Source organism: Lissotriton helveticus, chromosome 8, assembly GCF_964261635.1.
Source record: "Lissotriton helveticus chromosome 8, aLisHel1.1, whole genome shotgun sequence".
Taxonomy (NCBI): Eukaryota; Metazoa; Chordata; class Amphibia; order Caudata; family Salamandridae; genus Lissotriton; species Lissotriton helveticus.
In genome coordinates, this window is record NC_136069.1 from 619,147,956 (window position 1) to 619,166,027 (window position 18,072).

General features: G+C 42.4%; 1 protein-coding gene across 5 annotated transcripts in view; it reads right to left on the bottom strand.

Annotated features, from left to right (window-relative positions):
* The window catches only part of MYCBP2 (MYC binding protein 2), a 1,909,483-nt gene that overhangs the window by 1,742,032 nt on the left and 149,379 nt on the right, over positions 1-18,072 (bottom strand). For all 5 annotated transcript variants that reach the window (XM_078657470.1, XM_078657469.1, XM_078657471.1 and 2 more), the window contains exon 2: positions 5,336-5,411. In XM_078657470.1, coding sequence (XP_078513596.1) covers positions 5,336-5,411 — 76 coding nt within the window. The remainder of the gene's footprint in view (positions 1-5,335; positions 5,412-18,072) is intronic.

The window sequence follows — 18,072 nt, forward strand, 5'->3', positions numbered from 1 at the left end:
ACCTGCAACTCGCTGTAACTCATGTTGCACTAGCACCATTTCCCATAATTTATATATATATTTTTAATTCTTGATGAGCCCTGCCATCTTGTCCCTGCCAATAGTGTTTGCAACGCTGCACAGATATTTCTCTCATTTGTTGGGTTTAAATGTTAAAAAATTGAAGTATGAGTCAGAGTTCCGCCTCCATTGCCATGAGGTCATATTGTGATACCATGGGGTTACATTGGAGCAAAGGATACCAGAATGAGTCCCAAGGTTCCTCTATTGAAGTTAGAGCACCCATAGTGAATTTTCTTACATTAGGGGACTGCTAACAGCTTCACACAAGGTAGATATATAATCCGTTTATGCAAAGCTTCTATTCCTTAAGCTTACTAGTAAAGGACTCCTTTCCTTTGTAAAAAGAACATTTTGACAGCTTGTATCATCTTTGTGTAGTAGTTACTTTGGGATGGCGACTCCTTTATCTTTGCTGGTCAGCCAACATGTTTAATTGAATCTTTGGCTGCCGTTGCACTGCAGCTTCATCAGAGCTGTAGGGCTTAGTATTAGATACACTGCTAAACATTGGATTAGTATATGCATAATAATGCAGGGATGATGTCTAGATGAGCTTATCACAATGTCACATGTTTTTTGATTTTGTTCACCTCTCTGGGGTATTTATAATATACAGAATGATATTGGTATCACTAAGGATATCTTGAAGGTGCTTTATCATACCCTTAAGTGTGCCCCTGTTGCCTGCTTGTGCCTCCGTGTGCCCCTGTTGCCTGCTTGTGCCTCCGTGTGCCCCTGTTGCCTGCTTGTGCCTCCGTGTGCCCCTGTTGCCTGCTTGTGCCTCCGTGTGCCCCTGTTGCCTGCTTGTGCTGTGTGGGTGTGTGTGGAGGGCTCTGTGTGGCTGTGTGTGTGGGAAGCTTTGTGTGGCTGTGTGTGTGGGAAGCTTTGTGTGGCTGTGTGTGTGGGAAGCTTTGTGTGGCTGTGTGTGTAGGAAGCTTTGTGTGGCTGTGTGTGTAGGAAGCTTTGTGTGGCTGTGTGTGTGGGGGGCTTTGTGTGGCTGTGTGTGTGGGGGGCTCTGTGTGGGTGTGTGTGTGGGGGGCTCTGTGTGGGTGTGTGTGTGGGGGGCTGTGTGTGGGGGGCTCTGTGTGGGTGTGTGTGTGTGGGGGGGCTCTGTGTGTGTTTGTGTGTCATTTGCGAGAGATAAAGCTAGTGGCATTGTAAATGACAATGCCATTTATTTATGTTAAAAAAAACATAAATAAAAATAATGTCAAGAGCAATGCCAATAGCTCTAACTTTAACAAAGGCAAAACCATTGCATTGTAAATGCTTGTTGGAGTAGGTCAGCAGACGAAACCGTGGGAACACCAGAGAAATGGATTCCAACAATTAACAAACTTGTGTCCTAACCCTGCTTGCAGAGAAAGTGGCTTGTTACTAGGGGATTTACTGCCAATGTGTCAGTAAATTCGTACAGGCATACCAGAAGTTAAATCGCAAAGACTTGAAAAAAAAGACAGCAAGTTATCTGTCAGATGAGAGATCACATAGCACTGGCCATGTTTACATGAGATTTTCTACTGTGAAACTGAGGCATGGCCAGGAACATAGCAATGAAAGCCTGGAACAGACATCTTGCTGAACTCACTATTGCGTCCTCCCGATGCAAGATCCAAAATAGTTTCCAATAGATCATTAGCAGAACTGTCGCCCATGAAAAAAAGGGTTGACTGTAGAAGGGCTGCTGTTGATTTTCCTAAGTGAAGAAATGACCCACCTATGTTGTAGGAAACTGGGTTTTTGTTGCTGTAGCTCCCCGTCACTTTAGCCTGGTATGTGATGCCACTCTGATTGAAAGTGTGCTGGGTTCCTGCCAACCAGACCCCCGGCACCAGTGTTCTTTCCTGAAAGTGTACCTTTGTTCTACAATTGCCACCGGTTTAGGAATAATGCAAGTCCTTAGTAAATGATACCCCCTGGTACCAAGGGCGCTGGGACTAAAAAAGGGTCCTTAAGGGCTGCAGCACGAATTGTGCCGCCCTAAGGGTCCCCTCCCCAAGCTCATGCAAACTGCCACTGCAGCCTGTGTGCAGAGAAAAGTGAAGAGGCGACATGGCACGGATCCCTGTATGCAATGCTTGCGAAACACTTGATGTGGTATAGGTAAGTCACGCCTACAGCTAGCCTTACAGCCCTTAGGCAGGGTGCACTATACTCATCTGTGGGCATATCTGCATTAGTGGATATGTCCATGTGATAGCTAAGGTCACCCTTAAGATACCACAAACGCATAGGGAAAACATACAAAGCACTTGGGCTGGACACTCATAATTACAAGTTATCCAGTTACATGATGTTATCACTGTAACCCCAGATGCTTGGCACCAAAAATCTCCACTCAAACCACACTGATGCTAGTGTCGGATTTATTAAGAATAGCACCCAGAGGGCACCTTAGAGGTGCACCCTGATAACCTACTGACCACTAGTGTGTTGACTGGTTGGTCCCAATCAGCCAGACACCCTAGACAAGTTTCTGACCTTTCAAGGTGAGAGACATCACTCTCAGAGCCTTGGAACAAAGCCTGCTCTGGGTGGAAGTGTTTACACCTCCTCCATGCAGGAACTGCATTCCAGGACGGGAAGCTTCAAAGGCCCTGGCGCTGGCACCTCTGTTATGCAACTCAGGCATCTCCAGATAGTGGACGGAATAAGCCTTCTAGGGTCAGTGTTATGCCCACTTCCCAAAGGAAGTGATCAAGTTGAGGGTGTAGACTAGGGCACATTGGCTACTACCAGTCACTCCCTTGAACGCCCCTAAATTAAGTATTTAGGTGGCACCCCTGAACCCGGATTCAACAGATCAAGAGAAGGACAAAGAAGAGTCACTGCCTCGAGTGAACTGCAGAAGAACTGTGATTTTTGGAAGGAGCCCCTGCCTGCCCACAACTCTCGACAATTACAACAGGGTGATTTGTCCTACAAGCTGGAGATCTACCACAGCCTTGGGTAGCCTGCCAGCACTTTGAAAATAACCTACAGTCTTCCTTGGAGTAGAGGAGCTACTCCCCAGCAGCAGAAAGCACTGACAAGCAAAGTCAGATCCAACGCATTGCAGCTCCCTGGCCCGACCGATGCCGTAGGCAACCAGGAGAAGGTACTTGTGCTCTGGAAGATCAGATCTGTCTCCCCACAGAGTGTGAAGACATCAGGACCAACCAGAGTCGTGCAGCACCAACACCTGGGGAAATGGATGCCTTGCACTAAACACAGACAGTAAAAGTACCATCCGGATTCTCACTGCGCCACGACCAAGTAGCCGTCAAGGGATGTCAGCATCATTGAGACTTACTTTGTGGGTGGCCCAGCTGCTCCTGCCAGCTGTTTGTCCCCAACTGTGAGGAGCACCTATGAGCATCCAGCCCAGCCGACCCAAGCAGGCTGCACCAGAGCTGCCCAGCCCGGGTACCGAAGAACTGGCTGCGCCCCCTTGCTCCAAGACTCCTTACAACCCAAGCCCCCGTTTGGGAGCTCTCTGAATTGTTCCCCTGTGCAGGCTGGTTTCAGATGGCGTAGCCCCCTTCTCTGTAGCGCACAGCTACCAACCTCACCAGCACCATGCTCCCGCATAAACCCGGGCAGCTCCCGAAGAACTGCTAGTAGTACTTTGGACCTCGGCCCACTACAACTTGAAACCCAGAAGGTAATCCACTGAAACAGACTGTACTTCCTGTTATGCATTTAAGACTTTTCCTCCCATAGTATTGCATTGTGCATAAAAGCGTGCAGGTTTGAAAGATTTAGTTACCTGTAACAATTGATCACAAAAACAGTACTTACTATTGAGCGAAATTCTAGGTTTCACAAAATATATATAAAGTGTAATTTTTCTAATTTGGTCTGATTTTTTTCTGTCAGTGTGTCTCTCATTTGTTGCCTCCGAGTAAAACAAAATGCTTTGCACTACCATCTGATAAGCATAATTGCTCGCTCCACACTTCCACAACAGAGAGGGTTAATATTATCTACTTTAGCCTCTGTAAGCCAATAGAGGATTCACGAGACTCTACACAGTGTACTTCTTTTTAGTGCACTATATCGACAGCCAGCTTCTTACATATGTGAATTACGTAGGGAGCAGAGGGAAGTTATGATGGTGTACAGATGTGTCTCTGAACAATGTGTGTGCAAGGTAAGATTCTTCCCTTTATCACTGACAGGGTTACAAGCCTGTGATATGCCACATACCACAGATAAGGGACTGCTATACTCTGAAATATTCATGCTGAACATGATTAACAAGTACACTGTGACAACGTTCATTTTGCTTTTTTTGCATTATAAAAATAAATAAAACACATTAAAATGAAGCATGGTATTATCGTTTCCTTTGAGAAACACTGAAGAATTCCCAAGATTACATTTCAGTGACTTCCTCTATCGGGTAGTATTAGATCAGTAGGTATGTGGGAGTCAATATTATTACATGGTAGGCAGTTTGTAATATCCTTTCTGAAGAGATGTCAGTCAGAACAATTGTTTTCCAGAATTATTGCTTTACACATGACAAGCACTTATAAAGCTGAAGTTTCTCACTTAAGACCAGTGGGTTGCAGACAACTCAGGTTACCATTAATCATATTTTAAATATGTTTAATATCCAAACATTGCTTTGCCTGCTCAGCAACACATTACTTTGCATATCACACGTTAGTTCTTTCTTGCCCCACCCTCACCCTCTAAAAAGCCATTAGAAAAAGTACACTTGTACTTTGCTACCTCACTCCTCCCATAGCTGCAAACATGAAATGTCAGTCAATAAGAAAAACATCTGCATACTATTTATAGAGGAAGTTCCATTTTTGGATTTCAGCAAAAGGAGTAATCCTCTTTGAATGGTCCATTATTACTCTCAAATTCTGCCGTCAATAATAATTTAGAAATGTAATTTATGCAAGACTTATTCTGTACTTTTGCTGAATACTTTTCCCTGGTGACATTTTTCAGGTGCTAGTGGTATTTTTTATTACATATTTAATGGCTGTTTTGATAGAAAGTGTTGGTATAAAACATGTATTTCAGTAAAGGTCAAAAGGCATGTTCATATTTAAAAATGTGTTTGCTAATATGTAAAAGATAAAGGTTTGTGTATATAGCAATGTTGTGGCAGTTAATTATTTCAAGCCACTGCCATACGCTTTTTCATTTTTACCAGTTTGTGCCCCACAATCACTTAAAATGTTCTACTCCGTTATGCTAATCCCGTAGTAGATACTTATTTTTAGTTAATATCAGCGGACATACTCCGCCCAGCATCAAACATCTAATTTACCTTACTCCGGCCTTTTATTTTCGATTTGGTCTTCTGCTTCCTTTTCAGTTTCTTCTTGCTCAGAATTTTCTTATTCCTAAAAACGAGGCAAGGAAAAAACGTGTTCAGGATCAGGACATACAATCAAGCAGCAGAATAAGGTGGATATTCAGTACACCCAGGTTAACACTTATTTTTTTACTTGTGTGAATCCCTTCCCTGCTGGCTCCATTCCCCTGCTGTGCTGGGGGGAGCGCGCACAGCGCCCGCATGCTCATGACGAGCTCAGCTCGTCATGGCATACACCTCTCGCATGCTCATGACTAGGTGAGCTCGTCACAGGTGCATTGGCTCCCGTGGAACGCTCAGCACAGCAGGGGAATTCTCCCAGCACCTGAGCGTTCCACGGGCCATGACGAGCTCAGCTCGTCATGAGCATGCGAGAGGTGTATGCCATGACGAGATGAGCTCGTCATGAGCATGCAACGGGTTAAACTACCAAAGTTCAACTTGTGGAATAACTGTTACACTCGCTGACATGCCAGATGCAGTGGTGCTCCACCTGCAAAGGAAAATAAATGGTTTCTTACAGATTTTGAGAGAATTATACAGATTTGTTTGGGCGAACACATTTTTCAGAGCTGAACAGCGTATCTGCAATAATAAGCTTAAAAACTGAATGGTTCCACTGCATTAACAGTAGTCTTAACCAGGTGGTTTTTTCATTATAATCACAGGGCTTGAAGTCCCATAATGCAGAGCAATAGAAGGTAAAACGCTAGGGCTGGCAGTACATCGCTCTCCTTTAATCGTGTGGATGTAAACGACGCATGCGATTATCAAAAGGTTCATAATTTTTTCCGGAGACATCTATTAGCTCGCTTGCTAAACAAGCACACAAATTCTTACTAAAATTCACAAGCAAAGCATGTAACAACAAAAAAGGAGACAAATCACAGAATAATACATGTAAAACAAGTCAGGGAAATCTGCAGAAACAAGGGTTTTTTGAAGTGTAAAAAAATTTCTTTTTCTATATTTTCCAGCCAACATAGCATTTCAGAAATTATTTAATGCAAGTAACGTACGGATAATGGATACCTACTGGCTTTCGCTAGTTATTGAATAAGTGGAAATATCAGATTTAATAGTTCAGCGAGAACTGCATCATCAAAAGACCATTCAGAACTGGTGATAGTGGAACAAATTGCAAAGGTAAGTAAAATCACCCACCTTTCCTTTGACTTCACTGATCAACAAATGATAAAAATACGGTTTGGCAATGCCAATAGGTCTGGTTTATGAATGGAAGTGGCATTTGTGTCTGATGGGTATAGGCACTTGATAAGTCACCATATATGCACTGTGACACTTATCTTTACACTCATGCATCCACTCATCCATCAAATTACTCATTCCTGCATTCACTCTCTAGCTCAACGTCAATAAAAGATCTTGGATTGGTAAAACATTGATATACTATAGACAACAGCATTCCACAATGGTCTCCTCTTTTAGATGCAGCACACTGCAGATCAAATGAACGATAAGAAAATACCCCTCTGCAAGCTTAATACTAAATAATAACAATACAACTTAAATGATGACTGATGTTAACATATGCTTTGCACAGTCAATATGCCAGGCCTACTGCCTTTATCGTAATCTTTCATATAAAGAATCAGGACAATAGTCTTCATCATTGGCTTGCCACCATAACCAACTCAAGCCTGCAGTACTGAGCATAAGCTTTCAACAAGGTCTCCATACAGCATACAGTCAGAGGTAAAAAAGCATACAAAATGACAGTTGTCAAAGCAAAATACTATCTCTCCTAAGAAAGCCTAACAGAGTATTGTAGTACATATCTTCCATCCACATGTTTTGTTCAGATGGATCACCAACAAAAAAATCCTTGCCTACAACAGTAACCTGTGAAACTCCATGTAACAAAATACCTGCCTAAAAGCTTTAGCACAGTGTAATAACAATCCATCCATAAAAGACTATTATTTTTAACACATGCTTTTCACATTAAGTATTTGAGGCCTGCTGGCTTGGTCAAAGTTTCTTGCCACAAAAACCAACCTGTGCCTCTCTATCGAGTATAAGCTTTCCCGCAAGCCAAAAAGCAAACACATTTGGCCCAATCAAATCCTGTCCTAGTGAGAACCAACATGTATGTGGAGACTTAGCTCCTCTCTATGTTTTATTCTGAATGCTCTTTTTTTGTTGAAAACAAAGTCACACATCAGTTGCACTATCAATCCAGACTACAAATCCATGTAGATTATCATAATTATTCTACACTACTCTCAAACAAAAAAATGCACTCTGAAGTCTAAAGTTTATGATGAGAGGGGAGGGTGCGGAGACTGCACTACATTCTTCTGGACTCCGCTCCTCATGTCTGTGTTGCTATCAAAGAAGATAAACAAGCACCATAAAATATCTATTAACTATAAAGAAAAGTAATTCAGCACACACCCGTAATCATGATTTACAATCATATGCAGGTTACTTTACGGTATGATTTAAAATTGCATTGGCCATTGATGCACATTCTTAAAGAAGATTGCTTCTCTAAAATTACATTTCTTTATTCATGATCTTGACAAGAAGATTGCTTCTTTTTATTTTGCAGTAGCCTACGCATTTCATCCAGACAGGACTTCTTCAGGACCTTTATTAATGCATCATCTGTGTGATGTGATGTTGACATAAGCTTTCACTTGTCAGGAGGGAAACGCCTTAACTGAGGGATACTCTGCATTCTTTCAGCCATAAATCACAATCTATGGTAAAAATGTCTTAATAGGTGTTCTCAGAAGGAAATACCAAAAGGCAATTTGCATGACAATTTCGACAACTAGATGTTCTGGACCTTCTGCGTTCTGAAGTATTAGCTATCAGGTAATTGATCCCCAAAACCTTATAATTTGGAACCATGCACAGTTCCGTGAGGATGATCGCTCCAGCGAATCGTGTGAGGTATCCGGCCTAAGGTCTTGCTAGTACTACAGAACGCAGACGATCCAGAACATCCAGTATTCGAAATGGTCATGCAAACTGCCTCTTGCTAATTCACCCTGAGACAACCTATTAAAACATTACCACCATAGATTGAGATTGTGAAAGATTGCAGAGTCTCCCTCAGTTAAGGCATCTACTTCCTTATAACAAGTGAAATCTATGTCATTATCACATCACAAAAGAGGATTCATTAATCAAAGTCAATTGTGCTTCAGTTGTTTTTAACACATACCACCAAGAAAGAAATTTGCATAAGGCTTTAAAATTATTAAAAACACATACAACTACCCGACTTTTTAGCTATTATTCTCATGGTACATATAAACAAATATGTTTTCATATATCGGTTTAAAACAATAATCACAATATAAAGACAGTCCCTGTTCAGATCTACCAGAAAACACAACAAAGCACACAAAAAAAAACATAATATAATACAAGACAAAAATCAAATCGGAGCACCCTCAAGAACAGTGTCAACCAATCTGTTACAAGTGCTGATCCGTCAATCTTTATCAAACCCAAGTCCTGATGAAGTCCACATTCTTCATGTACAATCCCTCGTAGGCCGATTCAGCATTAAAACGCATCGGCGCGTTTTGGTGATACCAACCACCTTCTTCAGGACAATGATTTTGGGTATAAACCTCCCTTAAATTAAAAATGATAGTTCATTAAATGTCTACCAAATAACATACATCCATGTATGTTCTTTAGTAGGCATTTTCTTGCTGAATCAGACTGCAAGGGATTGTAGATTGAGAATATTGATTTCAGCTAGGACTCGTGTTTGATGAGAAATGGCCGATCAGCACTTGTAACAGATTAATTAACACTGTTCTTGAGGATGCTACCATTTGATTTTTCTTTTTTATTGCGATATTGCCTTTTGACTGATATATAAAAAAATCTTTTTTATATGTACCATGAGAATATGACGTAAAGAGTCAAGTACTTATATGTGTGTTTTTTTTTTTTAATGAATTAAAGCCATATTTAAATTTCTTCCTTGGTGGTATAGGTTAAAAACAGTAGAACCCTATTTGGATATGGGAAGATTTGACTGATTGAGCGCTGTTACTGAGTGGTTGCTCGTACCCATTGTGTGACATATTGGCTCCAATTGGAGTTTTTCATTGACTTCATTTGTAGTGCCCTGTTCCTTTGGTGTGGGGGGCCCATCACTCTCTTTTAATGTAATACATTAATCAAAGCCCAAAAGAACTCATATCTAGATGAAACGCATAGGCTGCTACAAAATAAGAAGAAGAAATCTTAATGAGAAGATCAAAAAGAAATGTAATTTTAAAGTAACAATCTTCTTTGAATTTGTGCATCATATGTCCAATGTAATGTTCAAATTTCATACCTTATATGAACCTGCACATTATTACAAATAAGGATTCAGGGCGTGTGCTGAATCACCTTTCTTTTTTGTTAATGGACATTTCTGACCTAGGATATTAAGTTGACCGCTCTCCCAGATTCGCGAACCACCATATTCTTAGCATCACTATTACCTACGATAGGGATAAGTGCGATATTCTTGCCTCAGTATTTTTGTAAATCACCATTTAAAGCAGCCATCCTGCCACTGGCTCAAATAAACAATGTAATCACAACTGTATGGAGGGGAAGCACTTTTTTTCTGCCAAAGCGCACAACTTCTGTCAAATCAAAACATTTACTTCTGGCTACTAATGTGAGCGGAGCCAAAGCCGCTCTACATAGTACTCCTGAAAGCTCTTTTTCAGGTTCAATTGCACTCTCATGAGAGCCCCAATTAATTGTACAAGGAGTTTGTGTTGGCATTAGGCACACACAAACTATTTAATTGAGATCAGACTGTACAAAAAGAAAATGAGAATGTCAATCTAACTCTGGATACGTCTTATCACACCAATACTAAAAATTGTGATACTGTACATCTTACATTCAACAACGTTACTGCATCCAATATTCACACAGGGCTGCAGAGCATTAATTTGAATTGATCCATCCAGTCCATGACAACATGCATTTTACAAAACTATTATTTAAAATATTTAATTCCTTGGTGAAATGCTGTTTTGAGTTTTTAAATGATTTTAAATTTAGCATCAATAAATTAATTCCTTTAATAGAAGAGGAGCAGATAAATCCAGTTGTCGAAGGATCGCAAACTCTGCAGTCAATATGCCATATTGATAATCATATTCAGGATGATGCAGGTAGAGATTTTCTGCTTAAGAATAAAGGGATTAACTCAAAACGGAAATGCAGGTTTGATCATAGTCCCTAAATTAGAAGTATAAATCAGCAGTGATTACAGTCAGATGTGGTAGTGCACCATTCTAGTAATTCCTTTTGCTTTGCCCTGGTGACGGACTCCAGTCCTGTGTCCATCTTTAAGTGTTGAAGTGGATTATTCGGTTTATTATTGTGCTCTGACCAATTGCATAGTTGGGTACTGTGGTGTCAGGAAGCCAGTTTGGTCCTGCCCACTTAGTTGGGTAAAAGGCATGTTTCGATTTCATTTGTGAACTTCAAACCGCTGTTTATGCCTAATATCTTCACTAGGAAGGAGTTCCGAAGATTTTCTGATTGCACTGAGAAGGATGTACCACCAACAGCCTGACTTCAGGAGGGAATGGTTAGAAATGAAGCTAGTCTTGAGCAGAAAATATGACTTTGGAAGAAATCTTAAAATATAGTACGTAGGAATCGCAGGCCTTTCCTGTGCATGGATCTGTGGCCAACGTAGAGTGTCTTAAAGGCAGAGCAGCTAGCTATATGTGACCAGATTAATGCCTGAAGCACCAGCAGTGAGATGTGTTGTCTTGGATGAAGGTGTAACTGTAGTCTTACTGTGGTGTTTGAAATCCTTTGAGATCTGCAAAGTAAGAATATGTGAGCCCCTAAGTGCAAGTCATCTGCCTAACCGTTTGCGACATCGCAACAGTAGAAATGCCCTCTGGTTTCTGTGGGTTCCCGAATAGTGTGAAGAAGCATCGCAGTCTTCAGCTTTTGTTAAGTGCACTTTCTGTGACTTGACTAACCTGTAAGGGCTGTGATGGGTTAAAATCCATTGTCACTGCAAGATTTCTGCACTCCTATTGTAGCTGGCAGGGTTTCTATTTCAGTGGCATTTCTAGTTGTTTGCGGCATACTGCTGTAAATTGGTAGGTCTGCAACTGTCCAGGTTATGATTTCCAGTTATGTAACTGGAGTTTAAGTTGGTTGACCTTCATATATTTGTCAATGGTACAGAGAAACTCCGTTTGGATGAGTGCTTAGGATTTCCAGTAGCTTTGGGGTTGTGTGTTGTCTTGTCTGCACAGTTGTAGTATGCTAGGTTGAATGACAAAATGTTATTATTCCCCCCAAAAAAGGAGAAGGTGGTCGCTATCTCCGAAATCCTAAAATTATACCCATGCTCCCAATTTCAAAACAAAAAAAAGGGCCTAAATCAGCATTTTTACTTAAGGAACAGTCACAGTATTCGATCCTGAAATGAGCCCGTTATTGTGGCACGCAAACAAGCCCTCTTCCGATCTTTCCTCTCTCGCGCCTCCCTCCAACAGCTCAGATGATGCCCACTTGCAGATCCACAAAGTCTCGGACTCCCTCGTCTCACATAATCAATTACTGCAAGAAAGAACGCGATAAAAGTAAGTGAAAGTTACAAAGGCCGCCCATTTATTTCACTGAAGACTCGACACGTGGTGCATTTCACTTTACTTTGTTCCACGGCTTTAGGCTAATCTCACTGATGCGCAGGGATTAATGCACTTTATGCCGCGTACGTCAAGCCGTGAATAGCAAAGGCCCAGGCGCGCGCTACATCCTTACATTGACAATGAAATAAAGTCTACTACGCTACAAAATTCAGCAGTAACTGCATCAGCAGAGGAATGAGAACGATGAGGCAGGGAACGAGCGTGGCGGACTTTTCGTGCCTCCCGAATGGTGAGCGGTCCCTTCCCTAGTCTAAGACTGTAAGTACCAGTGTGGGAAGTCAACAGACGCCTTCTGACTGCTTCTGTAACCAGGGGCAATGCCCCCGTACCGAACAACACCTGCACAGAGAGGGATTCCTTTGACAAACATGGAGGTAAACTGTTTTAATCCAACAACCAATGAACTCACGTTTTACATATGAAGTACAGTGTGCATTTCATCGCCTTTCAAGCGACCCTTCAAAGAGAGTCGCTCTGAGGGCTCTTTGAAATGACATTCACATGCTCTTTAAGGAGCAAGAGTGGCACACAACCGCGCACATCATGGGCCTGACTTCTCAAATGTATTCAACAAACACAATATGAATATATTTTTTTCAGGGTTCACAACAAAGACTGCACCAACAGGATATTGCGGACGGTAAGGCATCTACTGTGGAAACACTGCAAAAAAACACATAAGGTTGAGGGTCTCACACCAACTCAACTCCTCTTTCCAAATATAAATGTTGGATAAAATGAATGCCAATAGCGGACTGGCTAAAAGTACTAAATATTACCAATTCTTCTTCTTCATGAATTAACAATTTATTTTGTCACAGTTACTATTTTCATCAAATGTAAAAGTATTTTGCAAAATTGCTTCACGCCTTTTCTATTTCCTTCGTTTGTTTATTTCTCAGTAACGTGAATTGTATATTTTTGCAAAGATATCGTTAAGAGTGACACAGATTTAGCAATAGGGAAGTTCAAGGAATTTACAGGTTGTGTCATTCTTGATTGCCCTAATCCCTCAGAGGTGTCGCAATACAAAGACGAATGCAATTAAATCATTTTACATCTAATTATTAAATAATTATAACTTTGACATATGTTTAGAGACCTGCATCAACAGGTAGTGTTTAGAAACAGCGAGCTGGGCAGAAAGTATCACAATTTCAAAGCACCTGCTATTTTTAGGTCTCGCCTGTCGATGCGCATGCGCATCGAGCTTGCGAGCCTATTGCGGCTTAAACAGTCTTTAACCAAGTTGCAAGGAATCGTGGCAATTCCTTGCAGTGGCCGTGACTTTTAAGCTCAATGCGCATGTGCATTGAGCTTAAAAGCGCGTGCACATCAGTTCCCTCAGCCGCAATCGCCGTCTGTTCCCTCAGCCGCATTCCTCCGACACCTTTTGAAGTGAAGCTTAGCTTCACTTCAAAGGCCCCGGCTTCTTCACACCCACATGCCGCTCTCCCCGCTCCGCCCCCTCCCCTGCCCGCCGTGTGCATTTCTCCTCCGCCGGCCGTACTTTCACTTTGACGGCCGCAGGCCGTCTCTCGTGTTTCTCCAACTTTCAGCGTGCGTGCTTGTCTTTCTCTTTACCCATCTCCCTCTTGTTTACCTCATTTTTAGTACTCTTGTTCTCTTCTGTTGCATGTTTACCTTTTTTTTTTAATTTGTCATTCTCTGCCCATTTCTCCTTCTGTCTGTTTTCACTGCTAACCCGTCGGAACCCGTCGGATGGACACTTTGACGGCCGTGTCGCATTTCTCCTCCCCCCTCCCCTTATCTGCCTTTCCCTCCTCCTCCTACTCTCCTCCCCACTCGCTCTCTCCCAGCACAACCTTGTTTTAAGATAGCCTCCTCTGGGTCTCGTTTAAACTTGTTTCCTTTAACCTTTACTTTTTGTCTGCCTCGCACAAGAAACCCCTACCTGGTGTGCGACGTATTTTTAAAAGTTGTAATTGTAAATTGTATACACATAGTGCTTGCCAGCGCCGAACGAGCCGTTAAGCGCTTTGCAGCAAGTAGTACGCAGCTCTGGAGCCACATAGGGAGTAGATTAATAATATATTCTTCCTTTTCCTTGCAGAATTAGTTTCAGCTGAAAAATAGCATTGTAGTAATACCACATGTTCGTATGCCTCGCACAAGAAACCCCTACCTGGTGTGCGACGTATTTTTAAAAGTTGTAATTGTAAATTGTATACACATAGTGCTTGCCAGCGCCGAACGAGCCGTTAAGCGCTTTGCAGCAAGTAGTACGCAGCTCTGGAGCCACATAGGGAGTAGATTAATAATATATTCTTCCTTTTCCTTGCAGAATTAGTTTCAGCTGAAAAATAGCATTGTAGTAATACCACATGTTCGTATGCCTCGCACAAGAAACCCCCGACATGGTGTGCGACGTATTTTTAAAAGTTGTAATTGTAAATTGCATACATATAGTGCTTGCTAGCGCCGAACAAGCCGTTAAGCGCTTTGCAGCAAGTAGTACGCAGCTCTGGAGCCACATAGGGAGTAGATTAATAATATATTCTTCCTTTTCCTTGCAGAATTAGTTTCAGCTGAAAAATAGCATTGTAGTAATACCACATGTTCGTATGCCTCGCACAAGAAACCCCCGACATGGTGTGCGACGTATTTTTAAAAGTTGTAATTGTAAATTGCATACATATAGTGCTTGCTAGCGCCGAACAAGCCGTTAAGCGCTTTGCAGCAAGTAGTACGCAGCTCTGGAGCCACATAGGGAGTAGATTAATAATATATGCTTCCTTTTCCTTGCAGAATTATTTTTAGGCTGAAAATTAGCATTGTAGTAATACCACATGTTAGTATTTGCTGCTACTTAAACCGTCACCGAGTCCTTTTAATAAGACAAATCTCTCTGTTGACAACATGCTCTGCTATTAGTCTGGCTGTCATGATTGGCGATCTAATTTCTGCTTTTTTTATTAATATAAAAGGGAAACCGATTGTTTTCTGTATTTATTTACATTTAAAAAAAACGAAGCACGTTGAGCCTTACTAAATTACATCCTTCGGGTTTGCATTCGGGCGGGACAGTTTTCCATTTGAAATTAAAATGAAAACTGCATTCAACGGTTGAAGCAATCAGTAGCGCCTTGAATGAGTGCTGCAATGTGTAGAAATACGGAGGTGAACGCGCCCCTGGGTATTTTAATCAGAAAGGAGAATGCATTGTTGTGTTTGTATTATTTACACTCAGTAAGATGGAGAGCAACACAGCGCGACGGGCCTTTGTGAGAAGGTTTTTTTCAGCGCTGAATGAATGAACACTTTAACAACTGGTGTTACTATGTCCTGTTTACTTTTTCCTTTAACCTTTACTTTTTGTCTGCCTCGCACAAGAAACCCCCTACCTGGTGTGCGACGTATTTTTAAAAGTTGTAATTGTAAATTGTATACACATAGTGCTTGCTAGCGCCGAACGAGCCGTTAAGCGCTTTGCAGCAAGTAGTACGCAGCACTGTTCGGGTTCCTCTTTACAATGAGCCACGAGGAGCGCGTGAAGTGGATGGTGGGTGGCAAATGGACTCAAAGCGGCCGGTCGCTTTGGTGTTCGGATAAGCATCAGATAAGGATCTGTCTGGCCTCGAACACCTTCAAGCAGCGGCAGCCTGCCCTTCACACGCCGGCCTCCCAGCCAGCCTGTCTCTGAGTGCCAGCACCAAAGAGGGGGGTTTGATGCCCTAAATGAGTATTCCTTAGAATTTTTATGGGCGCTCCTTGCAGTTTGTAGTTACATATTTACAACTGCAGCTCGCCTGAAGAGCAGAGTGTGTGCTGGGTGACTGGCAAGCGAGCAGCAAATCCAACAGGCTGCTGCAGTGAACTGAAGGGACGAAGGAATACAATAAATCATATTTATAATAAGAAGAAGACAAACCTGTTGTATGACAGGTGGGGAAGACCCCGGAGCTGTCGTGAAAGTTAAAAAAGAAACTTAAAGATAGTCACACAACGCCGAGAAGAACATATCTTTAAATATTCGTGCCTCATTTAGACGATATTCAACAATTGTACCTAAAACAGGATTCCTCGTTCCATTTTGTATCTTGTAATATTATACTTTTTGGTAAAAGCCGGGTTGCTTTGAATCTGGAGCGGATTCACTTATTTTTCAGCTCGAAAAGTGCTGCGCATCAGGCACTTTAGTGTAATTTCTCTTTTCCAAGCCCCACACAAATACAATTTTATGTATGTATGTGGATAGATTTGTATAATGCTCGCAGACAGTCGTACATTACAGATCGTGTCATACCCACACCCCTTTGCCTCCAGTAACCCCAAATGCACCCTGCTCCCGCCAACATATTTTGATTTGTAGAAGGTATATCTGTTTTAGAGGTAACTCCAAATTCAGGTCTACAGCGTCAAGCACTCGCAAGGCAGAACAAGCAGACCGCCCACCACAAACCCCCACCTCCAGTGTCCATAGAAGGGCAGCAAAACAACGGCTGATTATTCGGCAACCACCAGTTCTTTTTTGCAATTCGAGTTTGTTCTGATGCTCGCACTCACTCTACCGCCCTCACTCTACCGCCCTCACTCTACCGCCCTCACTCTACCGCCCTCACTCTACCGCCCTCACTCTACCGCCCTCACTCTACCGCCCTCACTCTACCGCCCTCACTCTACCACTCTACTGCCCTCACGCCCTCACTCTACTGCCCTAACTCTGCCACCCACACGCCCTCACTCAACTGCCCTCACTCTACCACTCAACTGCCCTCACTCTACCACTCTACAGCCCTCACGCCCTCACTCTACTGCCCTCACGCCCTCACTCTACCGCCCTCACGCCCTCACCCTACCGCACTCACGCTACCGCCCTCACGCTACTGCCCTCACGCTACCGCCCTCACTCTACCGCCCTCACTCTACCGCCCTCACTCTACCACTCTACTGCCCTCACTCTACTGCCATAACTCTGCCACCCACACGCCCTCACTCTACTGCCCTCACTCTACCACTCTACAGCCCTCACGCCCTCACTCTACTGCCCTCACTCTACCGCCCTCACGCCCTCACTCTACTGCCCTCACTCTACTGCCCTCACTCTACTGCCCTCACTCTACCGCCCTCACTCTACCGCCCTACCGCCCTCACTCCCTCACTCTTGCCCTCACTCTACCACTCTAACGCCCTCACGCCCTCACTCTACCGCCCTCACTCTACTGCCCTCACTCTACTGCCCTCACTCTACCACTCTACCGCCCTCACTCTACCACTCTGCTGCCCTCACTCAACCACCCTCACTCTACCACAATAAAATACACTGCACATATTCTTCACAAAAGTAATTTACAATAGTTTAAGCTATTGCTATTATAAATTACAAGAACTTTTATTTAACTATTAATTATTTAAAAAAATTAAAAGCCATTTGTATTTGTTATATGAATACATGTAAGTCACGTACATACAAAACATGTGGCATTACAAATGCTATAGGTGTCACATTTGAAAAAGTTAAAAGTATTGGCATTGTAAATGACAAAGCAATTAATTTTGCTATTTTCAAGACCAACACATAAAAAAAAGTTGTCATTTACAAAACCAAAGCTCCAACTCTTCTAATGCGAGACCTATTGCATTTCCAATGCTTGTTTATATTATACATGTTCTGGCATTATAAAGCCTTTTTTCCACTCAAAAAGTCACTGGTATTATAACAAAGTTTCACTGAGGTGCTGGATTTCTGTAAACTAGGATGCATAATTCTGCAATGAACAGTTGATGTGCAATCCTGTAAAGTTTTGATAGATACCCTTTGCCGTCAGTGGAGATCAGTCGCTGTTGCACAGCTAATCTAGCCTTGGCCCCTGCCCAGCAGTCAAGCAGCAGCTTCATGAAACGTGGAAAGCAAACACTACCTTGGCAGTCACTGCTTGCAAGCTCTGCATTCGATGAACAAGACACGTATGGGAATTTCACCTCAGAAGAGGATAAACACATCCTGTTTTCTGTTCTACCGTAAGCCAATGTATCTATTATTTT